General features: G+C 44.7%; 1 protein-coding gene across 2 annotated transcripts in view; it reads right to left on the minus strand.

Moving 5' to 3' along the window:
* Positions 1–9,337: 9,337 nt before the first annotated feature.
* Positions 9,338–25,659, minus strand: part of fam222aa (family with sequence similarity 222 member Aa) — an 18,180-nt gene continuing 1,858 nt past the window's right edge. The window contains exons 2-3 of one of the 2 annotated variants that reach the window (XM_056294990.1): positions 10,048–10,863; positions 9,338–9,966 (exon numbers count right to left, since the gene is read on the minus strand). In XM_056294990.1, coding sequence (XP_056150965.1) covers positions 9,338–9,966; positions 10,048–10,863 — 1,445 coding nt within the window. Of the gene's footprint in view, positions 10,864–25,659 lie in introns of both variants that reach the window. The other variant, XM_056294982.1, reaches the window with a different exon arrangement.

A 25,659-nucleotide genomic window follows, 5' to 3' on the forward strand; every position in this document is an offset into this window, starting at 1 on the left:
TGGTACAAAGTATAATAAAATAAATACTGAATTCATTTTAAGAAAAATGTACTGTATTCTCTTTTTTAGTGTTTCTGGAGATGTGAGTATAAAGACTATGAATAATATTTTCACATAAATTGCTTCAAGTTTATCCCGAAACAGTTGGCCCCAACAACTCCCAGAGAATTTTCATGTTTCATCTTTCCTACAGGGAAAGTGCAGTTCTCCAAAAATGCATTTTTTGTTTTAGGGCTGGGCAGAATGGGGTGGGGGGGGACATTGAGTTCATACTGGCCAGGGCAAGTCCTCATCAGGTGAGAAGAACTAAAATGTAAAAATTGCAATTTGAAGTGTTTTGAAAATGTTGGAGCAGCTCAAGGTGTTTTGACCTTGTGTCTGAACAAAATATGTTGCTTGTTTGGATTTTTATATCAAGCAAAATTAAAATTGATCCAACAAAATTTTAGCTCAAATATCTGGGGGGGGGTTTTACCCCCCCCCCTTTTCTTTCTTTTTTTGTACTTCTATTTGAACTTCTTTATACGTTTATCGTCCAGGCCTGTAGATCCCTGTCTCTAGCCAGTGACTGTCTTTTGCAGTTCCCTTACTCTCCTGCTGATGGCTGCAGAGGTCTAAACTCCTCTACCCTCCTCCTCAGAGACATGCATGGAGAGCCCAACCTGGCCAATGTTTTCAGAAACATCTGTTTTTAAATTACTGTGCAGCAGATTTAGTTTTTTTTTCTTCAATTAAACCTTCAAATATAACATGACAAGTGCCACATAATATTACTGCAATGTGACATCATCTTCATTATAAAATACTGCTATGAAATATTTCCTTTTTTCACCTATCTCCAGCTCTGACTGACTTTAATGGAATTAATACCTGGCCAGTCATTATGGACTTTTCTGATAAAACCAGCAGGCCGCTGGAAAATCCCACGTTTTCATCTTTTGCCATTACATCGCACCTTTATTTTTCTCCTCGGCCACATGATGGGTCTGATTTTCGTGCATGATGGCCATAGTATCACCTCTCACCTACCCATCCTCTCACTCTCAGCCCCCCCCCCCCCCACCGCTCTCCGAGGGCAGCAGCACTGAAGGACACAGGGAATCTCTTGCCACCTCAGAGAAGAGGCTAATCCTCTTTGCCCCAACTTTAACTGGGCCACTAATCCGCCACGTTTATCTAAGCAGTGAGCACCTAGCGCTGCTGACAACTTGGCCTGCCCTCCTCCCTGCAGCCTCTTAAGTAGGGCAGGGCTGGGCCCTGCGAGTGTCACCATCAGCAACTCTGGAACTGCACGCTTGCACAGGAAGTGTTAACAGAATTGCTTCCTTGCTCGCAGCAGCGTGTTTGTGATGGATGTGTTTCGGCAAACTAAGTGACAGCCAAGTAGGATCTGGTTGTATGAGTACTCATTTGCTAAACTAACCATGGGGGAAAGTTGGCTGTCATAGCCAAGAGACTTAAGTAAACTAACTAGCTTAAGCATTGGCAGCACAATTTGTTCAGCCATTGTCCAGCCAGTTAAGCTTTAAGGTGTTTAGCTTGATGAGTCTCAAGCTGATCTCGGGATGGACTTCGGTCGTCTTTCTTGCATTCGCTCTGCAGCACTCCTGCGTTTCTGGTAGCCTCAGTACAATATTTACAACGTCTACCTCAGGCCCAGCATGCCTCAACGAATAAAACATCTCTACATACTGACTGCGCTTCAAAGGCACGCTCAGATCTAACACATAATGTCAACACACATTGATTGTCCCACTAACTCAGACTGCTGTAGAAGTGGACTGTAAAATTCTGTTTGCTTCATCACTGAACCATTCTCTGATTAAATGACAGAGGAAGCGCAAGCCCCCAAACAGCAAATACTAAAACAGTATGTCTCCATTTAATGCCATCCTTCAAAGGTTGAAACCTCGTTTAGACTCGACGCTAATTATTTCTTTCCTTTGAAATTATTCCCTGAAATTCATTTCAAGAGTACCAGTGAAATTTTTCACCCGAGTGCGACATTTTCTGAGTCTGAAGGAACAGCCGTTGGAAACATTGGGAGAGGAGTACAGTCGAGGACATATTGGTTACAAGGCTTGTGAGATAACCTTTCAGTTCATCTGAGATGAGACAGCTGAACCTGAAATGATTCAGACTGTCTAAACTGATGGCTGAGGACAACGCCATGACGGAGCATCAGCCTCCTGCCGGCCGCCTGGCTTCCATAGGCATCTCTCATGATTTATTGTGAAATTGCCAGGGACTCAATGTGGCATGCAGGTGAATGGGTTTAGCTAATAAGAGAAGCATTTCTGCACCACGGAGCCCCTTTTCTGTCTGAGCGGGCGTGTATGAAATCAGTGTGCAGTCTCCCAGCTCCACACGCTCTGGTGGAGGCGGCTGGCTCATCAATCTAGGGTTAGTCTGATGTTTTAGGTGGGTGGTGGAGAGGTTGGGAGAGAGGGGACGAAGGGAGGAAAATGCCTCAATCCTGAGTTTTTTGACACTGTTGTAAAGGTGTGTGTGTGTGTGTATGTGTGAGAGAGAGAGGTGGGGGGGGGGACACTATGAGGCAGAGAGGGATCAGTGGGTCCATTTTGATTTCCAACAAATCAGGGTTGCAAATTGAATGATTATTAAATAAGTGCTGTATCTTTGCTCCTCTCTGTGGTTGTTAATTTGCCGGCATTCATGGCCACATTTCGCCACCTTTTTAAATGGAATGGAAAGCGATTAATCCTAAACCCATCTCATCCCCTCTGTCTAAGCCCATTTTTAAGAGTTTCTGTAGAGTTGTTATGAAGGCTCCCCCCCCCCCCACACCTTCACATCGGGGAAAGATGCCAGAGGGCGCTGGATAGGGTACGACTCAGTACTTTCCACCAAGTCCCCGAAGACACAAGAAACCTTCTTATAGCTGGATACTGCTCCCTTTTGAAACCTCTTCTCTCGTGCCAATAACTGAGCAAAGAAGATGGTATGTTTCCTTCGTTATCTACGTTTCCCTGTCGATGTCTCGGTTTTCTGACAAAAAGGTTAAAAGGTCAATTGAGAAACAGGATTGGTCAGACAAACATATGGTGTTGATGTGCATGTCTCATACGGCTTTTGAATGCTAAGGCTAATATGCTTACCTTGTTACTGTGCATCCTGGTTGAGGGGGGAGCCTTAGAAACAAAGCTTAAAAAGCCATGTACATGTATGATGATCACACACACACACACACACACACACACACACACACACACACACACACACACACACACACACACACACACACACACACACACACACACACACACACACACAGCGAGAGAGAGAACAAGAGAAATAGCCAGAGGTGACTTTTTACATGTGGATATAACAACACAGGACAGGCATAGAAGTCATCCGCTTTATTTACTTATGTCAAACATTATTACGTAAGAGAGGAGAGGTTAAATCAAAACCAACCATCTACATTAAAATAAAGAAATTTCAGTCCTGAGATTGACAAAAAGCAGGAAACAAAGTATCTACCATGGTACTAGCTAGGAGGGGGCAGGATGGAGGAGGGGGCTGCAGAGTGGCAGTTTCAGCAAATCGGACGTGGTGGTTGAAGGGAGATTAGGGGGAGATTGTAGAAGTAGAGACGGGTGGAGGGCAAGCAATCACTGGGATGCTTAGCTGTAGGCACATTCAAAAAGTTGAAAACCCCAAGGCTACAGGATTTCACAGCTTTTTTTTTATATTCAGACATTATTTTGAAATCTAAGATTCATACATTATCATCATTTCCCAAAAACGCCACATATTCTTTACATTTTTTTCAGCCTGAGGAGATAAAATCATTTTAAACATAAATATGACACTGCAGGGAGAACAATAAGTGAGGATGCTTTATAGATTTCCCATTTCCATATATATTATTTTCTCAAGGTTGCAGCACCCTCAGACTTTGGCAGCGTCGGTGCATTTGAGATCATTCTGGATGCAGCCCTGTTTGTACACGAAAACATTCAAACTGAGAGACACACAAACAATAAATAAAGGAAACAAGAACAAAAGGTGAAATCCCAAGACTTTTGTGTTTAGAATGGACACAGTAACATACCCACAGAATAAAATAGATGAAGATTTGGAGGCCATAAGATTCTCAGCTGATCATGTGTGTATATATATATATATAAATATATATATAATGATTTCTAAAGAAATATAACATCTTAATCTTCTGGATTTGCGATCTGCGGCATTGTGTTTTTGAAATGGGTTTTGAGGCTGGGCCTTTTGAAAAAGGCTCTATGCACTGCCTGATATATTTTTTGATTTGTGATCTGGAGTTTAACTTAAGTCATATTTGAATAACTACAAAGATAGCACTGAAATTGCAACATGCACATTCCTATCCCTTCCTTCCAGTTGTGTACTGTACTGCCAAAGAGCGAGCCGGGTGCTCTTACTCTGTTGCAAAACTCTGCAAACTCTGATATTGTGCAATAAGGCTATAATGCAGGTAAAGCACTGTATATCTAAGCCTCTTCAGGGCCACCTGAATTATAGTTTTAAGCGTTTTCTTGCAAAGACATGAGACAAATGGGGAGGGCCATCTTTATGACTTTATGTTCTGCAGGTGGTGTTGGGCGCTAAGGAGGGGTATAAGGGGCAGAGGTGGGATGGGAGCCTCGGGGGTCCGAGGGCAGCCAGGGGACGTGGCCGAGGCTGAGGAGAGCAGCGTGGAGGTGACAGCACCCTCCTGTCGTTTGTAGGCTCCAGAAGCAGCGCCAAGACTCTACAGAGAGAGCAGCTGCCTTTGTTTTTTTTCCTATCCCTCCTTCCTTTCCTACCCCTGTGCTCTTGGAAAGTGGAAAAATGAACCTCGCATTGACCGGTCTCCGTCCCCTCTAACCCCCCTTTGCAGCAGTATTTAAGGTGCGTAATACGGAATTAGACCTTTGCACTGGTTAGAGGTCTTCAGACTTATTGGGATTCACAAGGGGGTCTTTACTACCAATTTAAATCAATTCTCCTTCACCTGGCCCTCGGTCTATTCACATATTGCTGTCTCATTGACCTTGGAAAGTCTTATATGCTGCGGCAGGAATGTGTCAATTGCCATCACTCCCTCACCACAGAGATGTTATTTTAGTTGTGAAAGTCCTGCCTCATGTTGTATTTGGATTTAATGACCTATCAGTTCTTAGCCAGAATAACTCTATATTGGCACCAAGTGTGGAGCGCTGCCTAATCTTAATAACAAATGGAGAAGTTTGATACTACTGTTTACTGAAGTGAGGCTCTGTGGGGTCTCCTATAAGTCGTTTAATAAGAGGGAAGATGATATCTTCAGAGCTTGAGATTCAACATGAGGCCACCGAGCCTAAGGGAGGGGGCTGTAACCAGCACCAGGAACGTGGCAATTATCCTGATTACTGATGCTTCGAGGCTCCTCTGACCCCCAAATCCCTCTCTCTATCGCTCTCTCCCTCTTTTTCAGGATCTGTCACAGTACACAGGGCCCCTCAGACAGCTAGGGCACAACCATGCGTAATCCAACAGAAAACAAATCCCCTCGATCAAACACAGCCCAGCTTTTAAAGCAGGCCTCAGAGCCCAGGCGCCATGGTGTGGTGGTGAGGCCCTCTGAGACGCTGTGGATGCTGGGATTCAGTGACCCCCTCCCCCCCACTCACACGTGCACACACACACACACACACACACACACACACACACACACACACACACACACACACACACACACACACACACACACACACACACACACACACCCCATCCTCCCCCTCAACCTCAGCCGGTCCTAACCTTGGGTTTGTTTAAGCGCTGCTGAACCCTTTTGGCCTTGGGCAAGGGGGAGGGTGGGCTTGGATAATGACATGCCATATGCCACTCTGCCTCTGCAGCTGAGTGAGCCTTGCATAGATTGGCTCAGGCACAAATCTATTCAAAATCTGATTCCATTATCCTAATATGAGCAGCACATCCATAGTCCAAATCAGGGAATCCTAGAATGGACAAGAGTTACACGGAGGAGGGTATGATGCATCTCCATCAATAGGAGCTCATTGATGTGTGTACAGGACCGGGGGGTGGGGTGGGGGGGGCAGACTGATTGGAGCCTGTAAAGTATGAAATGTCACCACAAAGAAATTAGGACTATCTAAATCCAACCTACCGTTTAATTTAAAAATTGCATGGTTATGGCTTTTTAACAGTACTGCTAAAAATGCAAAAAAACAAACAGACACACTAGATTTCGTGCTTTTTACCCTGTCTCTGAGCCTTTTTGGTGAGAGAAAGCTTTTTTCGCTCTTTAATGTAAACTGAAATAGCCAAATTCCTCTCAGAGCCTAATAGGAACTCCCTTGCTATCTTGAATGGGGTAGATTTCAGCCCTTTGAGTGAATGAATACTCTCCGCTGGCAGTGTCCAGCAGTCAGGCGTCACCCAATATTCCCATTAGCGGAGAGGCCTGGTGCCCCAGAGCTCCACTGGTGGGAACGGCCTGACACCAGAAACTCCAGAGCCTCAAGTGTCTCCTCCTCATGTCAACATCATGTGACAGGGTTTAATGCTTGGATGCAGAAGCCAAAGGGAGGGGATTTAGAGACAGAATATATCTGTAAATCTGTCAAAATATTTCTACAAGACAGAAAGTATGCCAGAATCAGAACTGTGGGGTATTAAGCTGTTGAAACAACATGAAAAATGTTCACTGGAATGTTAAGGAGGCTTACTGTGCAAATGTAAACCTGGCGGCTTGGTGTTGCTTTGACTGAAAGCTACGGCAGCCTTCAAAGACAGTAGCACGCTTGCACACACACCTTCAGCTCACAAACGTGAGGCTCCTGGTTGAGATTAGGCTAGGGTTATCTACAGGGAGAAGCAGGTCTGCTTATGAAGTTCAAGCCATCAAAGAAACAATATTTTCTGCTTCTCACTTCCTGTGTGTCTGCAAGGATTGGGATAAAACCGGAAGGTTACATCAAATATCGATTTTTAAGAGGAGCGCTTTGAAAAAACTACAGAGTTCTTCCCGACGGCGCTGCGGTGTGACTTTTGTGAGGCTAGCTTGAATTGTACCCCTTTTTCCTTAAAAGCAAGATTAATCAAACATGAGTTGCCTCTGCCTAACCTCGATCTCTTAATCAACAAGGGCGAAATGTTTCCATCTAATAGAACAGGTTAAAAATAATGACAGACTTCAAAGCCGAGATGTGGCCTCTGAATATATTCTTAATGAAATTTATTTTACACCTCAGAACAAAAAAGGATGGGGACTGGGGATGTAGTACATTGGGAATGTATTCACAACTGTAGTTTACATTTTTTTTTTTTTTTTTGGTGTAAGCTCAGAGAAAAATGTCAATACAGTCATAATAATTGCACTTCATAAATCTAGACTGATGCCAGTATTTTCCAACAACAAAGCTCCGGCTTTCTCTCCCCACTTAATAAATTCAATTTACCAATGAAATTCAACTGACAAAAGAAATGCTAATTTAAGACCAGAGGACTGCTGCACTGATCCATTTTTTTTCTTTTTCACTTGAGTCCCACAAGGCATTAAACATCTCAGTAATTTAAGTGCAGTACATTCAAGGAGATCTCACAGTCATAATAAATATTTCACTGCTCTGAATCATCAAGTTAATGACTGAACTACGCTAAATGCATCTCAACCATGGGCTGAAATGGACAACGGAAAGCAGTGAACCTTATCTCATCTCATCTGACATGAGAGGACAGGGCATGATTGTTTTCGTTTTGTTAATGTTTGCGGGTTCGCAGGCAAACAGGGGCCCCGAAAACAGGACTGCCATTTACGCCCACCTCTCATTGTCAGTATGATAGCACTTGACAGTGGAAACGGATACAGCACTGTAACTAACCACTGTTATTATGAGGAGAATCATGAGAGAACTGGCTCCCTGTTCTAGCTCAGGAGAATATCTGACGCCTCCAATAACACACACCAAATCAAGTCTAAGTTTCAGGTTCCTACAGAGGATTTCATGTATATAAGTCCGATGGGATACTTTTGCGACTGGTGGGTATTTTCAGTTTTGATAGAAATCTTGGGATGACACATTTAAAAAAGTCTGGGGATTTTGAAAGGTACAAATCAAAATACATACACCCGTGCACATACACATACACGTGTGCGCACACACACACACACACACACACACACACAGAGAAAAGGATTATGTTGATAAAATCCCAGTCATAACATTCTTCATTGTAACATCTCTTTTCTTCTTTTTTTGCACATTTTCTTTTAAATACGTTTTTCAAGATTTACCGTAGATTCCAGTGTTGGTTAGGAAAGAGAGCTCTCCGACAAGGTTCTCACAGAACCAAACCAGTGACTATGCCTTACACCGGGACATAAGAAACTGCACATCAGCTTAAGGAGGAATAATCAAATCATCAAAACAAAAAGAAAATGACAAAAAAAAAAGCATTTGAAACACTTTTTCCCCATAGCAGCCAATGCATATAATATACCTACAAATATATAAAACGACAAAAAAATAAGTTCAAGTTTTTCAAGTTTCATAAATATATCATATCCAAACTACCCAATTCCAAACTTCAAAGTTAACAAGATTCCAAGCAGTGCAATTTATGTATCAATTATAACAGCAATAATAACTAATATTGTACTATCCTTTTTATTCAATATGATTCCTGTACATAAAAACCCATCTATTGCCCATTATTTTTGTTTTACTCATGTATCAATGTGTTAGTGTACTGGTGTGCGTGAGTGGTTGCCTGTGTATATGTATGTGGAATGTGTGTGTGTGTATGTGTGTGTGTGTGTGTGTGTGTGTCTCCATCTATCCGTGTATGTATGTTTATTATGTCCTGTTACAGAGTTTTTGATTTGGAGAGCAGCCCTAAACTTTGGCCGTTTGAGACCTTCTCAGTTACACAGTTGCTTCATCCTTAGCATTTGGAAGGGAAACACAGGTGGCATATGCACTTCATGTCAAACTATGATTCTTGTAAAAAAAAAAAAAGTTCAGGCAAGAAAAACAACAAAAGAAAGATAAATCAATCCGAAATTCCTATTAGCAAACCACACAATGGAACATCTGGAGAATCTTGAAATCCCTTTATCTCGTCCACTGGTAATCACTCCCCACCTTTCAGTGCTGGGATTCCCACAGACAAGCCCAGGTCTCACACAGCACAGTGGGCGCTGTCCCCTCTGCTCCTATGCTAGTAAAAGCAGTGCCCATCTCAACCAATCCCCACCCATCAGAAAAAACCTCTCCTGTCTTTTTACTTTGATCTCGTTCACAAAAATTCACAACTTTACTGTCTTCCTACTCTTCTTCCCCCTCTATCTGTAAACGGGGAGGCGGATGTGTGCATGCTGGTGGTCCAACAGACGTGGTACAGACACAGTCTCATAGCCTTTGCCGAGCATCTGCTCTTTGATGCAGGGTGGGTGGATGTCGTTGATCAGGTACTCAAGGGACTGCAGGCTGCTGCTCAGCACAGAGGTGTTACACAGGCTCTTGCTGGGCAGACTGCAGCACAGACCTCCCCCGCTGTCTATGGCAGGGTGGTGATGGTGGTGGTGGTGGTAATGGTGATGGTGATGGGGGTAGCCCATCTCTCTGTGGCCTGTGGCCGGTGCTCCTGTAGAGGTCCCTAACAGCTCCTGGGGGTTGTAGCAGTCACTGTCTGGGGTCACCAGTACACTGTTCCAAGGAGGAGCAAAGTACTGACCCACTGAGAAGTTGCCATGCATACCCACACAGTTCAAAGGGGAGGAGCTGACCTTGTCCAGGCCACCTCCTCCACTGGCACTCGCTGTCAGGTGGTAAAGTCTATTGGAAGAGGAGGAGACTTGGGCAGCCATAATCCCTCCACCTGGAGCACAGGTTTCAGGAGACTTGCTGATTGCACTGCCTCCTCCACTGCCTCCGCTGTACATGCGGAGCACTGCCTGCTGCTGCTGCTGTTGCTGTTGTTGTTGCTGTTGCTGTTGTTGTTGCTGTTGTTGTTGTTGTTGCTGTTGTTGCTGCTGTTGTTGTTGTTGTTGTTTCTGCCAGAGGATGTAGTCCATGCTGTCTGGGTAAGCTGCACCTTTCATTGCCTCTGCACTTTGCGCAGGCAGCCCAGCCCCAGCGTACAACAGGTTAGCCTGGGGAGCTATCCCTGTCACGTAACCTCCACCTGAGGAGCTAGACGACACCCCCATGACAGCAGTGCCCTGCTTGGAAGGGCTGAGATTGGAAGGTGCGGTGGCAGCTCCCTGGCACACCTGCTGCAGAGCTTGGGCCTGGCAATGCTGGTTGATCTGGTAGATGATGCTCTGTATGGAGGGGAGGTTGGACTGTGCAGGCAAGGCCAGGCCCCTCCCGCCTGTGATGGGAATCACTGAGCTAGCCACAGTTACATTAGGGGGAATTGACAGCCCAGGGCCTTCTGGGGGCTTTGAGGGGCCAGTGTGGTATACCATTTGGCCGTGGCCATTAGCTAAAGTGCTACTATTAGGGGGTGGGTACAGGGCAACAGCTATGTGAGCTGGAGAGAGCTTAGTCCGTCTGCCTTCAGAATTCTTGAGGACACCTTTTGAGGGAACAAATGTGGAGGAGGATGATGATAATGAGGAAGAGTTCTTGACAATGGCTAGCAGACCCTGGTAGCCCCCAGTGTGGAGGTGTGGGTAGGGGCTATAGCGTTGTCCTGTTGTATCATATCCATTCACAGTCCGGTTAAGGTGCTTGTGCTGGGGAACCCTGATGTTAGTGGGGAAGATCTTGATAGACAAAGGATTGTTGGCTGTCTTCTGAGCATAGGCATCAAGTTCTGCCACAGTGGGGTAGCGGGGGGAATGCATGGGAACCGCCAGCTCACCTGCAAGGTAAAGGCAGAGAGAAGTCTGGGTGAGATGAAGAAAGTAGTTAAACACAGACAAGTAAGTGTGAAGAGAAACGTAAACCCAACCAGGGGCTTTGCCATCAGGTGGAACTACAAAGTAGACGGTGCTGGCAGTGACAGAATAAGATCAATCACTTATTATCATCCTTGAAACTGTGGAGACTGTAAGTGTTGTTGGCACTACTGTGAGCAACTCAAAAGGAGACTGAAATATTTGAGAGCGTTTTATTCTTGTTTTTTTTACCTTGACGGTATAGAACCCAATATATGGTGCTATATTGCCACATAATTACAATGAGATGTAAACGGCACACAGTGCACAGAGTCATAGAGAGGTAGATTATAAATCAGGAGCAACATTCACTCATCTTCCATTGCTCCCCTCCTCCATTTGAGCTTCTGTTTCATCTCATTTTCACACTCCTGTGGAATCTCATCCCTAGACAAATGGATCTTTTTAAAAACTCATTCTGTTGAAGCCTGGCACCTTAGGCACTGTTAAATCAGTGTGTTGTGAAATTAATTCGGACTCTCTTTAGCATCGAATTGGGTTAGCAGTGGATATCAGGCAAAGAGGGAGGAGGGGGAAGGGGAGGGAATAAAACATTGTTTAATTGCAGTGGCACATTTGAGGTTTGTAAGTAGTATCACTTACTGGGTCTTACCCTTGGCCACACAATTTCTTCACTGATTCAACCAATGAGTAAAAAAAACAGTTATTCATCTATGCGGAATTGATAGCCTTGTTTAAGGGCAAGGTTTACAAGAACAGAGCCTTGTGCAGTATGCTAGCTAACCCTGCTAGGGAGCTACAAAGGACAAATGTAGTCAAAAGTAAAACTGAAAAATGGTTGAGATATTTTAGCCACTTGAGGGGGGCGTTATTTTTCTGCTAGACACTTAGGGTAAATCAAATCCTCCCTTGTATTTCATGTCCAGCTCCAGTATTATGTGACTCTCTCTGGTTATTACACAACCAGAGATGATTATTCAATAGCTAAAAGGTGGCTTAATTGCAAGATACACTACCTACAGAGCACATCGTTGGTAGAACATATTCCGCCCATACAGTTAATAAGAATTAATGAGAGTGTTACCATCACATTGAGAATATAGTATGATGGTGCGTACACAAAGCTGCAGTCGGTCATAATCAAGACCCTCTGTTTCATATGTAAAATGATATGCATTGTAGGGAAGGAAACGCACGCGCGGGGGGGGGGTCCGCTATACGAAACCAACCCAAGCTCAAAATTCAATTCTACAGCATAAGTGGCACCAGACTAGCAATGACCCTCGTTCAATGAGCCAAGGCTTGGCTATTGTGAATGGAGGTGGCAAACAGGAAAATGGCAATTTCTAAAAAAGCTTACCATGTGTCATTGTTTGGGGGTAAGGCATGAGGTGAGGGGCCATGGAGAGATTGGATTTAAACGACATTATTCAGGCAATTTCATGGCTACTTAGCTCAGTGCAACAAAAAGGTGGGGGGTTGGTGAAAGAACTCAATTTACAAGCAATATATCAACTGCCACAAATGACTTGCAACCCCTTCAAAAATGACATTTTTATGCAATAGCCAACAAAACATGCAAAAAAATTAAGTACCATAACATTTGCTGTCAGCAAATGTCCTTGTGACCTGAGAAGTCTGTGGGGTACAGGCTGTGACTAGGACTCACTCCATTTCCTTTCCGATCACAAAGTCATTTTAAAGAGACTCCACAGCCAAGCAGTCACAATTTTCATTTCTTTACTCCCATTACAGATAGCATGGGGAGTTCATTTCTACAATCCAATGTGCCTCCAACTGTGAAAATGATTAAATCTACAAGATCCATATCATAAAAGAAATAAATTGGTAGTTTAAAAGCAGAGAGGGGAGCCATCACATTCGTGTCTGTGAATTTCCTGAGCTGAATATATTGTCGGACCTTTTCCAACACAGTCTATTTGGTTCATACTGCAGACAGCATGCATTAAAAAGCTAAAAGGCTTGGGTATCAAAATCCAAAACATCATCTTTTAAATTATAATCAAACCTTTCCAGTCCCTTTTATATAAAGATTAGGCCTGCTTTAATGAGTTAGTTTTAATCAGTGAATGAAACTGATGCCACCCTAATGGGCTGGGCTGAGTGGGGCCAGGCTGGACTATCTAAGATCTAACCAACCTTACTGAGGCGAAGCTGCAGCCTCCCTGGTGACAGTGGTGCCATTTGCTTTGATGTTCCGACTGGCAGTGAAAAACTGACAGAGGACTTATTTCATTTGCTCGGAAGAGAAAAACATGCTCATTTCAAAGAGCATCGCTGGTCCACATGCAAATGGAACGGCAGCATTTTTTTCTGATCTCCTTTACATGAGGGCAAAAAAACACACATCTTTGATCATCACATGGTCTAAATGAGGAGAGATACTCGGCTTGGCATATCAAGGGCCTGTGCCCTGCCACCCCTTCAACCCCCCAGCTGCAATATGCCCATCATTCCACCTAATTACTGCCACATGAAGAAAAAAAACCCTATAAAACCAGCCAGGAAATTCATTAAAGGATGGCTAATTCTATTCCTTCTCACTGACTGAGTCCATATTTTCCACGCCTGAGCCTGCATTTCTTCTGGAGGAGAAAGCCCTTGCCCTCCATCTTTTCCCAGCTTGGCCCTTGTTTGTCAATAGGCAGAGCCTTTGGCACACCAACCTGGCATCAAAGGGTTTCACACTTCACAGGCCACAGGGATTAGAGGCCTTTCAGTCCCACAAAACCCATCTCGGCTCCACAAAGGCTTCCGGTTATTAGAGCCCACAGGCATAAAGGAAGAAGAGGAGGAGGAGGTGGCAAATGAGCATCTGGATGCTTCTGATTCCAGCTTCCTCTTAAAAAGTTCCATGGTATAAATTTTTATAGCAAAGTTGATTACAGTAAGTATGACCGCAGACTGGGGAGCACATTCACTCCTCAACACACTGATGTACACACAGTAATGTGTGTTTGATGTGCAGCGCCTCTCCATCTCTCTCCTCCAGAGCAGTAAGTCTATAAGTAAGGACATGGAGGTTAAAGGAGAGAGCCTCTTTTAGGCTAGTGCTGGTGTGACTTATGGGTTCAGGCTGCAGTAGATCACAGCTATGAGCAGCAGCATACAGATGGTACTTGCTGATAAACACCCTCCGAGACTGCCTCCACTATGTGATCCCTCACCTCCTCGTTCATAGGCTACGGGGTTCCTTGCACCTACACACACACACACACACACACAACACACACACACACACACACACACACACACACACACACACACACACACACACACACACACACACACACACACACACACACACACACACACACACACACACACACATGCAGACCTCCAGCCGCAATTGTGTGTTCACTTGCCATTAGTGAGCATGTTGTTATTCTCTGCTCAGCACACTGTCTTGAAATGTAGGGCAGGGACAACAACAGGTGCCTGTGCGGGCGACAGCCTGCAATGCCTCCTGGGCTAAATGCTTCACACTTGCTTCATGTCGACATACGACAGCCTTGTAAGGATTAATTATTTCCCTTGGGGATGGAGGGATACACTTTTTCCCTTCTTGAGAGCGGGAGGCAACATGCACTCACATGCACATACGCAACAACCTGAGTAAGCAGGAAAGCCAACACCCGCTACCATACACAGTTTTTTATACCAATAAGTTAAAACAAAAAAGAAAAAATCCAAACCATTAAAAAAAAAACACACACAAAAAAACCCATCCTCCATGAAAGCGTAAACAAGCCATTAAGCATAAGAGTGAGTTGCATAGAAGATGACATGAAAGCTCAGGCAAACACATGCATCGCTTTGGAGAGATCACGCGCCAGGGATAGCAAGAAGGCAATTAATGGGTTGACCTTCGTCTTAATCACCCAGTGCCTGGCACACAATGCCCATGTGTCAGAGCAGCACATCTCTAAATGCCACCCCTCATTAACGCGATGCACCTAGTGAGAGAGGGTATCGGTGTGTGCGCAGCGTTACACTGTGCCTTGCTCGGAGAGAGAAAGTGGCGCTAGGATAGGGTAACATGCAGCGCAGGGCTGGACTGAGCTGCAGAAGGCCATGATATGATCTAGAAATCCCATTTCACTTGAAGGAAGGGCACTCTCCTTTCTCTCCATTTTTGATTGGCATGAAACTCCCCAAGCATATCGTCCTTGGTGTACCCTGTGCTGCCATTGTGATAGTGTGAATATGAGGACTGTGTGCTGTCATTGCATGTGTGCTTGTGTCTATACGTGTTAATGTCTGTGCTCGTATACGTGTGTGTGTGTGTGTGTGTGTGTGTGTGTGTGTGTGTGTGTGTGTGTGTGTGTGTGTGTGTGTGTGTGTGTGTGTGTGTGTGTGTGTGTGTGTGTGTGTGTTTGGGAAAAAGAGGTAGCCAATTCTGAACACTCAATTAGTACTCTTTAATTAGCCAGCAGTACATTTTGAATTCTGATGAACTAATTTTCTTGGTGTGAGGGTGAGGAGGTGGGGGAGGAGGCCTGGTAAAGATGAGGTCCACTGGGTACAAAACGGCAATAAAGAGGGAACTGGTTAGATTAGACTGTAAAAAATCCATTAAATTCTCTACACTTCTTCCAAGTGAGAGGTCAAATTGTGTTGATCACAAGAAGCAAGGCAGACAGAGTGAGTATGAGGGTAGGGAGTTAGGTGAGGCAGGTGTGTGTGCGCACACGTGTGCGTGTGTGTGTGTGCGTATGCGTGTTGGGGGGGTGTAATGAGAGAGTGGAGAAAAACAGAGAGGAGATAGGGAGTCAGAGGCTGTGTGAGAGTGAAGTATCAAATCCGGAGGAGCATGAGAATGCTTTGCATTTTAATTAGAGGTTTTAAATGAATAAGCAGAGGAAAGCGTCGGAGAGAACAGCCTGAAATGCCCTTTGCCCCCATTTATTAGCGCTCTAAGTGTTCTAAAATTACGAGCAGGTTGGAGAAAATTCTGCTTATTAGAGGAGCCCATGTAACTCCAACGCATCAAAAAGCCCTCAGCATTTTCTCCACAAGCCTTGACTCCTTCCTTGTATGCTTTGATCCTCTCTGACCATCTACAGCAGTGAATAGAAAAGAAAAAAGAAGAATAAAAGAAAAGGGGAGCGACCATCCGGTTGAACTGCAATTAAGCTTTCACAGAACAATAAGCGCATAACACACATTACTGTTGGCCAAACAAACAGAGCTGTCTGTGATGAGGCTTGGGCAAACAAAGAGCTGAAAGAAAACAGGAGGTCAGCTGCAGTGGAAGTGTACTCCCACTAGCAGCTTCTCCTCCAGAGGGCAGTTACCGTTAGATGTGCTTAAGTTGTCAGCATCCACCAAGCCCAGAAAAGACATATGCCAAAGCACAAACCCGAGAACCCTCCATGAGTCCTTTAAACCCTGCAGGCCTCTGAAAACACTGGGCCTCTATGCAAAACACTGCTAATCTTTCTTTTTTTCCCCCCACTATGTTGCCGAGTATTCAACCTATCCTCCACTGATGGACGCTTTGCCCTTTCAACCTCATTGTTATGAGTCATTTGAATTAATTATTAATGCAGGACACAGGTTTCAAATCCTTCATACCCGAGTCACTTACTCTAGGAAACAGTCTGACTTGCTTAAAGTAGGACAGTTTAAAAATGGACAAATCCGAAGACATTGTTCCACAGAGCAACTATTGACCTGTGGTTATTGTTCAGCTCTCTGCAGATAGGATCAGAGTCTATGACATCCACTCCCACCTCCGTTAGCATGCTGGACAAAAGCAGGGCTGTAAAAGGACGCACAGGCGAGGGTGGGGGCGGAGGGAGACGGTGGGGGGGGCCAGAAGCAGCTTTGCTTCCTGAACAATACCTGCCTTGTGCTAATGGAGGTGTCATCTGGCACAGGGCTGATTAGTCAGCGATTACAGCCAGGCCTCAATTGCCGTGACAACTGCTGCAAACACAATGGGCCCTGATAGAGCCAGCTGTTTGGTCCTCTGCAATTAACCCTGCATCCCACTCCTCTCCTCCGGTGCACTGCCTCTAATTGACTATTGGGCGCACAAAGCAGGGGCTGCAGGCTAGACCCCCTGGACAGCGCCCCCCCGCCCCTCTGCGGAGGTAGAGATGATAATAATAGAGGTGTCCTGTGGACTTGTCCGCCAGTCAATCAAAGCCTCGGTGCTCCACAGCAGCTTCCAAGGAGAGAGAGAGAGAGAGAGAGAGAGAGAGAGAGAGAGAGAGAGAGAGAGAGAGAGAGAGAGAGAGAGAGAGAGAGAGAGCGAGAGAGAGCGAGCAGGGGAAGCACATGTATGAGCCATGAGCCTCTGATCAACAGGGTAGAGCAGCCTTGCCTTGCAGGGGGGGCAGACATGTTGAATATGCCCCAGCCAGAGAGTACTAATCAATTCAAGTACACATGGGGAAAAAAGAACCCTGCTGCTTGCCTGATATCAGAAAAGCCTTTTTTAGGACCACTCACCTCCCTGTTCATCTCAAGGTTGATTTTCTGAACGACAACAGACAAAAATTGGAGCCAATTATTTGACAGGGCTATGCTATCTATAATTGCAAAGATAAAAATCCAACTGAAGCGATTTCTCTAAGGATAGGCCTGTCTGGATTCACCGTTGCCTGTGTCATCATAATCATCAAACAAATGCATATCTGTAAGACAATGAAATCACCCTCCCTTCCTCTGTCCTCTCCAAAGTATTAAAATTATCCATTTATTCACGTGTACTTTTGAAGAGGCTGGCTTTTAGATGGAAAATTAGTCTTTCTGAACAACCAATGTGAACCAGTTGTATTACAGAGTGCAGCTATATTTAACACAAACAAACATAAAGCTAGTTCATCCTCGACCGCCCATGTTAAGCTGCCATACACTGTTAATTTTTGAAATCGACAGATAGGACAATGATGGTGAACTATGAATTAATGTTTACTTAAATAAATCATTGTGTACACAAAGCCCATCATGGAGCCGCCAGGTCTCAACTGGGGCCCCCATGCTGCTATTGCAGATTTTCCTTTAAGCAAATCAAACATTTTTGGGAAACTGCAAAGGGAAGAGCAAAAGTGATCAAGCAGTTTCCACTGTGATCCACAACAGCCTCTCACAATGCTACATATAATTTAGCCAACAAAAGAGACTATACAAACAAACAATCAAACAAACTTGGGACACAAGACTGAAATTTAATCTCTCATTTCAAATGATGCAAGGCTCATCTAAGATTCAGTCTGTTTCCTGCAAAAGCAGATGGAAGAAATATAAAATGGGAGGTGAATTTGAGCTTCCTAATCACACAATCTGTAGCATGAAGTTGCATAGCTAACCTGCAGAGGAACAGACCCCGTATGTGGTAAATAGAAAGTACTGAAGCTAAAATCCACGATCAAATTAAGGGTTCAGATATTGTTGAAAAAACAAGGTCAGTTTCTAATGCATTGACAAATGATACTTTGATGGAATTCCCAAACACCAATATGTGTCTCACAACAGTAGATGATGTATCCAATCAGAAATGCTAATGAGATTTATTTCATACAGGTTTGCGCCAAAGAAATATTATACAGCCCAGCTCCTATCATGTTTACATTTTCTCATTAGAATTTATCTGTAAAGCCAGATGTTACTGAATAAACCATGAAAATTAATTAGCTGGTTTGATGTGGCAACCTCATGCTCCTTCCAGACAGACCTGGCTTTTATGGGTTGTAGGGGAAATTACTGAGAATTGATTGATCCTGAAGGACTCCTCTGTACACACGGTCTGGCAAACAGAACAGACACACAGACGTGCACAAGCACACACACACACAACCACACACATGTAGTCACACAAGCCGGTCCTCCATATGACCGCTGATCTCGCCATTCTGCCCTCAGCTGAACCTGATGGCTACCTTCTCTTTAGTAGCCATGTTGCTACATGATAATGTGCAAAATCATACAAGTATATCACCTGCATAGCTGAATGCTATCGCCAAGTCAAGTCCAGCCAAATTATTGTGATATTTGTATACTCTAAGCCACGGCAGTAGTCTCAGAGGGATTTACATTCACACAATAAAACACAGGATGACAGTAGATGACAATGAACGACACCCTCTGTCATTACACCCTCGATTCCCCGACTATTATTTGCAAAACGGCGAAGAAATGGTCCTGTTTCACATTATATCATGTACATGTGTTTATGAGTGCCAAGGACAGGGATGCCTCAGTCCCGTTCAAACTCTTCATCTCGAAGAGTCACTTCACCGCCCCGTCATTGTAACCTGGCATGGTAAGTTAGAGTTTACCATTGTAACCAATAACAAAAACACAGTTTTTTTTTACAAAGATGAGTTCTCCGACTTCACTGCATAAGCCCAGTATTCACATTCTTACATCCAAATGCAGTCAATGAGCTATAACTTGAGATTTGCCGTATTTATTTTCATTTGCTTTGTTTTTTTGAGAGATGCCGTGATCTTCTCCTGGCTTTGTCTGTTTCACAGCCTCCTTCTCTGGTCTTTACCTCTTTTCTACATTTCTATTCACTCTGCGCTCCTCTCTGGCTTCAACCCTCTCTCTGTCTCTTCAGTCTTCCTCCACGAGTAAGTGAGTTTCATTGGGGGTGGGGGGGGGGGAGTGCTTGCCGAGTGAAATCACTTCGGGCCAAACACTTTATTATCTGTAGTCAAAGCGTCACCACAAATACCATTCTACACACACAAGTGTCACTTTCCATTTGTCTGTGCTCTTGCTGCATTGGGCGAGCGCAGCCAGCCCAGAGCCTTGTCTGAGACGCACCCAGCAGAGGAAAACCAACAGCGTGGAAAGCACACGTCCTGCATTCCTGCCCCATTAACACCACTAACACCTCCTCAGCAGACCTGCGGCCCCTCAAGAGCATCATGCACCTAACCTCTGTCACTGACATGAGGGATAATAGTACAGCTGGTCACTGTAACAGGAAAAACAAAAAGCCCAACAGCAGAGGAAGTGATTCAGTGTAGAGATTGTTTTAAGAGACAGCATGTGAATTGCCATTATACTGTGCACATGGGTGTTTGTCATAAAGCATCTTTTAAGACAGTGTAGTGTTGCAGTGCATTATACACTGTGGACATAGCAAGTATGGAGGAGAATCAAACGGAAGAAGCCTGTGGCTGTAAATGTTAACTACTTATGATAAAGCTTACTGACCCTGCGTAAACAACACCAGTAGGCTTGTTAAGCAGGGCGCTCTTTGAGCAATGGAGGAATGCAGGCAGTCAGCAGACATGTCAGGCTATTGTGGGACACCCGTGTACCAAACAAACACAGAAACTGGGGCAACATGTTTACCCCACACAAACACGCAACGCCCCGCAAACAAAACAGTCAAACAAAAAGAACAGGCTCCATGTTTGTTCCCATGACAGCCAAAAATGGTATTTCAATGGAAGAAATAACAACCGTTAAAATTTCACACTGTGAACAGAGTCCATAGCAGCGACCTCATTTCAAGCATGAGTTTCACCAGGCTTTTTCCATTTGCATAATTTATGGGTCTAGATGGGCAACAAAATAGATTAGAAATGGGAAAAAAATGACTATATTCATCACACAACTGTTCTGTGGTTAATGATAAAGTCTGCCCATAGGGGCTGGTGGTGGCACAGTGTATGGTTCTCTATAGATGGGGGGACGCAGCCCCTAGTCTCTGAAAAGACTGCAATGAGCCAGGCCCAGGCCTTCCTGGGCCACCCTCATTGTGCACACAGCATGGTCTAGAAAGCAGAGCTTTATCAGCAAATACCCGAGTCAGCACAAAACGGCAGGGCAGTTATGCATTGCGACTGGCACACCAGCCGTTATTGTCATGTGCGATTAGGCCTGTGCTCATGAGCCTGTGAACTCATTCCTATGGCATCAAAGTCAACACCATCCCCCTTCTCTCTCCCACATATACAGCATTTCCCCTGCCTCTCCCCTGCCTTTTTTCTCCTCTCCAAGTGTCTCTGTTTTAACACACCAAAGTCACAATATGCCCTATTTGGCCCTTGAACAAAGCTTTGCTCCAGTGCAAAGAGATGCACAGCCAAAGCAAAACACTAAGTCTGACTGTTTGATTTCCAAAACAAAACTCTTTGGAGCCTAATTAACCCTCGCCCCGTCCAAATAGCCATGCACAGGTCAGAGCTCGCCAGCGTACCAACAAGCAGCACTGCGCCAGTTGTTTTGTCTCAACACACCTCTCCAGATGACAAGGCTGATAGAGTGGAACAAAGGGAGGCTTAGTAGACACACACACACACACACACACACACACACACACACACACACACACACACACACTTTGTGGAGGGCAGCTTGTGAGACTTCAGTAAGAGGAAAGAAAGTGAGTAAACCTCTCCATGATGACAAGATGAGAAGGACAGACGTAAAACATGGGACCAGAAAACACACAGCAAGAGAAACACAACAAGCTGAAATCCTGACCTGAAAAGATTTATGTCAGGCCTTCCCTTTCCCCGCCTTTCTTGAGAGAATATCGTGCACCGTGACATTATTTCCTCAAAAGGCGATGTGTAAAGCCAAGAGCCGGCGGGCACAAACACACATGCGCACGCACACGCGCGCGTGCACACACACACTCACACACACATTGAGTTGAGTAAAGGACTGGTGAGGAAGAGATTGTAGGGGCAAACAGAGACTGAAGAGGAAGCAGAGCAACGAGAAGAGCAGAAGAAAAGAGGGAGGGAGGGAGGGAAAAAGGAAGAGAGGAGGGGAGGCTGGGGGCGCCTGGGCAGGCCTGTCAGACTGGAGGAAGTGCTGTTGCACAGGCCTGCAGGTAAATGGAAGAAGAAAAGCGCCTGCAGGCTGCCTGAGGCAAGCCTGGGCCCTTCTGTTCTATCATTTAGGAGACAAGTCCTCCACTGATTCCCAATTAATATTTAACACTGCACCCACAACAAGGCTCTCTCTCCGCTGCAGCACAAATGCAACGAGAAGAAAGAGAAGAGAAGAGAAGAGAAGAGAAGAGAAGAGAAGAGAAGAGAGAGAAGAGAAGAGAAGAGAGCAGGAGAGGAGAAGAGAAGAGAAGAGAAGAGAAGAGAAGAGAAGAGAAGAGAAGAGAAGAGAAGAGAAGAGAAGAGAAGAGAAGGAGAAGAAGAGGAGAGAAGAGAAGAGAGGAGAATAGAGGAGGAGAAGAGAGGAGAGAGGAGAAGGAGAGAGAGAGAGAAGAGAGAGAGAAGAGAGAGAGAAGAGAGAGAGAGAAGAGGAGAGAAGAGAAGAGAAGAGAAGAGAAGAGAAGAGAAGAGAAGAGAAGAGAAGAGAAGAGAAGAGAGAGAAGAAGAGAAGAGAAGACAGGCAGGATACACAAACAGAAAACGCTGGGTGAAAATTGGTTAATTTTCAACAAATGAAGAAAAAAAAATTTTTTTGAATGATTTGTGATCCAGTACAATTTCCAATAGGGGACAGAGGCAACACATATATTTTCTACAAATTATTCCTCAGCATAGTGGTTTTGATCTGAATAACTGCATTAATTTGAATTTCATACTTGAAAATCCATTTGAAGAATGAGAGGTCCTCAAAGAACGCCATCCAATTGAAGCACATGATAGATGGGCCTCCTCACATGAGCCCATCACACCGACTAATAGCGAAAGGCCTTGTGAAACCAAAACATTTGTGTTGTGATCAGTTTGCAATCTCGTGCAAACCCGGTTCACAACTGTGATTTGAAAAAAAAAAAACTAGTGTAAGCAAACCCAACGGAAGAACCAAGTATTTTGAACCATTTAATGTTATCAAAAACGCTTCACATTTTGTTGAACATCAAACAAGCTCGCATGTGTTGCAAAAGCTGAATATGTGCTTTTTATTTGAAGGGGTTTGCGAAGTAGAGCTTTGAAAAGAAACATTTCTGGTTGTTTCTGTTCATCGTTTTTTTTTCTTGCTTTTCTTTTCACACAAAAAACATCAAAAATGTTGAAGTGGATTTGTGTGATTACCACACACAGAATGTTTTGGTACATAAATGTGATACTGCATAAGCTCCACCAGATTCTGCTATAATTGAATGAGCCTGTAAATCTCTGGATAACCTTCAATGAACTTGTTTGGATGGGTTTAAGTTTAATTCCTTCTAGGATGCTGCATCTCACACCTTTTCCTTCTGTTTATGCTAAAGGTAGTATACACTGATGAGCAAAAACATTATGGCCACTCACAGGTGAACCGAAAAACGTTGATCATCTCCACAACAAGGCACATGACAAGGTCTGCATAGATTAGATGGTAACAGAACAATCAGTTCTCGTAGTCAACATGTTGGATACAGGAGAAACGGGCAGGAGTAAAGACCTGAGCGACTTTAACAAGGGCCAAATTGTTATGGCCAGAGGACTGGGTCAGAGCATCTCTGAAATGGCATGGCTTGTGGGGCTGCTCCTGGTCAGCAGTGGTGAGTACCTACAAAACAGTGGTCCGAAGAGGGACAAACCACAACCCGGCGACAGGGTTTTGGGCACCCAAAGCTTATCGATGTGCGAGGGCAACAAAGGCTATCCCTTCTGGTCCGAACCAACAGAAGGTCTACTGTGGCACAAGTCACAGAAAATTTTAATGATGGTTACGGGAGGAACGTGTTACAACACATGGTGCATCGCACTCTGCTGCGTATAGGGCTGCTTAGCCACAGACCAGTCAGAGTGCCCATGAATAGAATAGAATAGAACAGAATATGCTTTATTTGTCATTTGTACATACATACAATGAAATTCCCTCTCTGCGTTTAACCCATCCTAGCTGTGTAGCTAGGAGCAGTGGGCAGCCGCCATGCAGCGCACGGGGAATGGTTTACCCTTTTCGGGTACTGACAGCTGGGTAGACTGTGCCCGTGGATTTGAATTCAGTTTTCTTCTCCTAGCCTTTGCCTAAACAGGCATCAACCTACAAGGCAGCAGGTGGTTTGTTGTCAGACTGTTTCCTTCTCCTAGCCTTTGACTTTGACTAAAGAAGCATCAACCACAAGGCAGCAGGTGGATTTGAAATTAGAGTTCCCTCTCCTGTCTCAATGTGTTGGCTGGACAGGGCACCATGGAAAGTACCATACAGGCATGCAGGAGGACCAGACCTATCCGTAGGGACGTCGTCCTTAGCCAAAGGGCCCTTGCTGAGGTAAGGTGCCATCTCTCTTAGCGTCTTACCCAGGACGTGATGACCCCTGTCCACCGCTGAAAGTGCCTACAATGGGTACATGTTGGAACTGGACCTTGGAGCAGTGAAAGAAAGTCGCCTGGCCCGATGAATCCTGTTTTCTTTTACATCACATGAATGGCCGTGTATGTGTGCATCATTTACCTGAGGAAGAGACGGCAACAGGATGCACTATGGGAAGAAGGCAAGCCAGTGGAGGCAGTGTGGTGCTCTGGACAATGTTCTGCTGGAAACCCTGGTCCAGCCATTTATGTAGACATCAATTTGACACATGCCACCTACCTAAACATCGTTGCAGACCAGGTACACCCCTTCATGGCAACGGTATTCCCTGATGGTATCTTTTAGCAGGATAATGCACCCTGCTACACTGCACACATTGTTCAGGAATGGTTTGAGGAACATGATGACATGTTCAAGGTGTTGCCTTGGCCTCCAAATTCTCCAGATCTCAATCTGATTGAGCATCTGTGGAATGTGCTGGACCAACAAGTCCGTTCCACGATGGCTCCACCTCACAACTTACAGGACTTGAAGGATCTGCTGCTAATATTTTGGTGCCAGATACCACAGGACACCTTCAGAGTTCTTGTAGAGTCCATGCCTCAGTGGGTCAGCACTATTTTGGCGGTACACGGAGGACCACCAGCATAGTAGGCAGGTGCTCATAATGTTATGGCTCATCAGCGTATATAAAAAAAATATGCTGAAGGGACCTGTCCTTTTATAAATATCTACACTCACTATTAATTGTGGTTTCATAAAATCTATAAAAAATGGAACGTAATTAGCAAGTCAAAGCATAATATGGGTTAGTCATATTTGATTTGTTGGTAATAATCTTTTCTTCTTTTTTTTTTGCATTATCAGACTTCTACAGTCTGTGAGATCTGGAAACAACAGCAACATAAAAATGTCCACTCCCTTGAGCTGCTACTGCTTTTTGGCTTTCTGAATACTGTTAGAAGTCTATTCCTGAGCTGTAATGGACCATTTCACCAGCCAGTGCTCAGTTAACTGTCTAGTTGATAAAATTACCTAGATATTCAGGCTTTTCTGATGAAATATACAACATGTGCCAATTTATAATGTCAGATACCATTAATAGCAACATTTTTATTCCCTTCTTTGAAATGATGAGGGATTACTCATAGCTATGGTTTTGTGAACCATCCTCAACGTGACCCCACTGTGGGTTCAGCTCTGAGATGGTGCAGGCAGCATGTTGTTTCCTGTGGGGACAGCAAGGGGCCATAAGACACTCCCCAGTACCCCACACCTGCTCCCTGGCAGGCGCGCGCACGCGCACGCGCACGCACACACACACACACACACACACACACACACAAAGTGAGAGAGAGCGAGAAAGAGAGAGAGAGAGAGAGAGAGAGAGAGAGAGAGAGAGAGAGAGAGAGAGAGAGAGAGAGAGAGAGAGAGAGAGAGAGAGAGAGAGAGAGAGAGAGAGAGAGAGAGCGAGAAGCTACCCTGCACCTGGGATGCCCAAGTGCCAGCTCAGAGACTTTGGAAGCAGGAGCCTATATTTCAACCCAAGT

This window comes from Lampris incognitus, chromosome 1, assembly GCF_029633865.1.
Source record: "Lampris incognitus isolate fLamInc1 chromosome 1, fLamInc1.hap2, whole genome shotgun sequence".
Classification (NCBI taxonomy): Eukaryota; Metazoa; Chordata; class Actinopteri; order Lampriformes; family Lampridae; genus Lampris; species Lampris incognitus.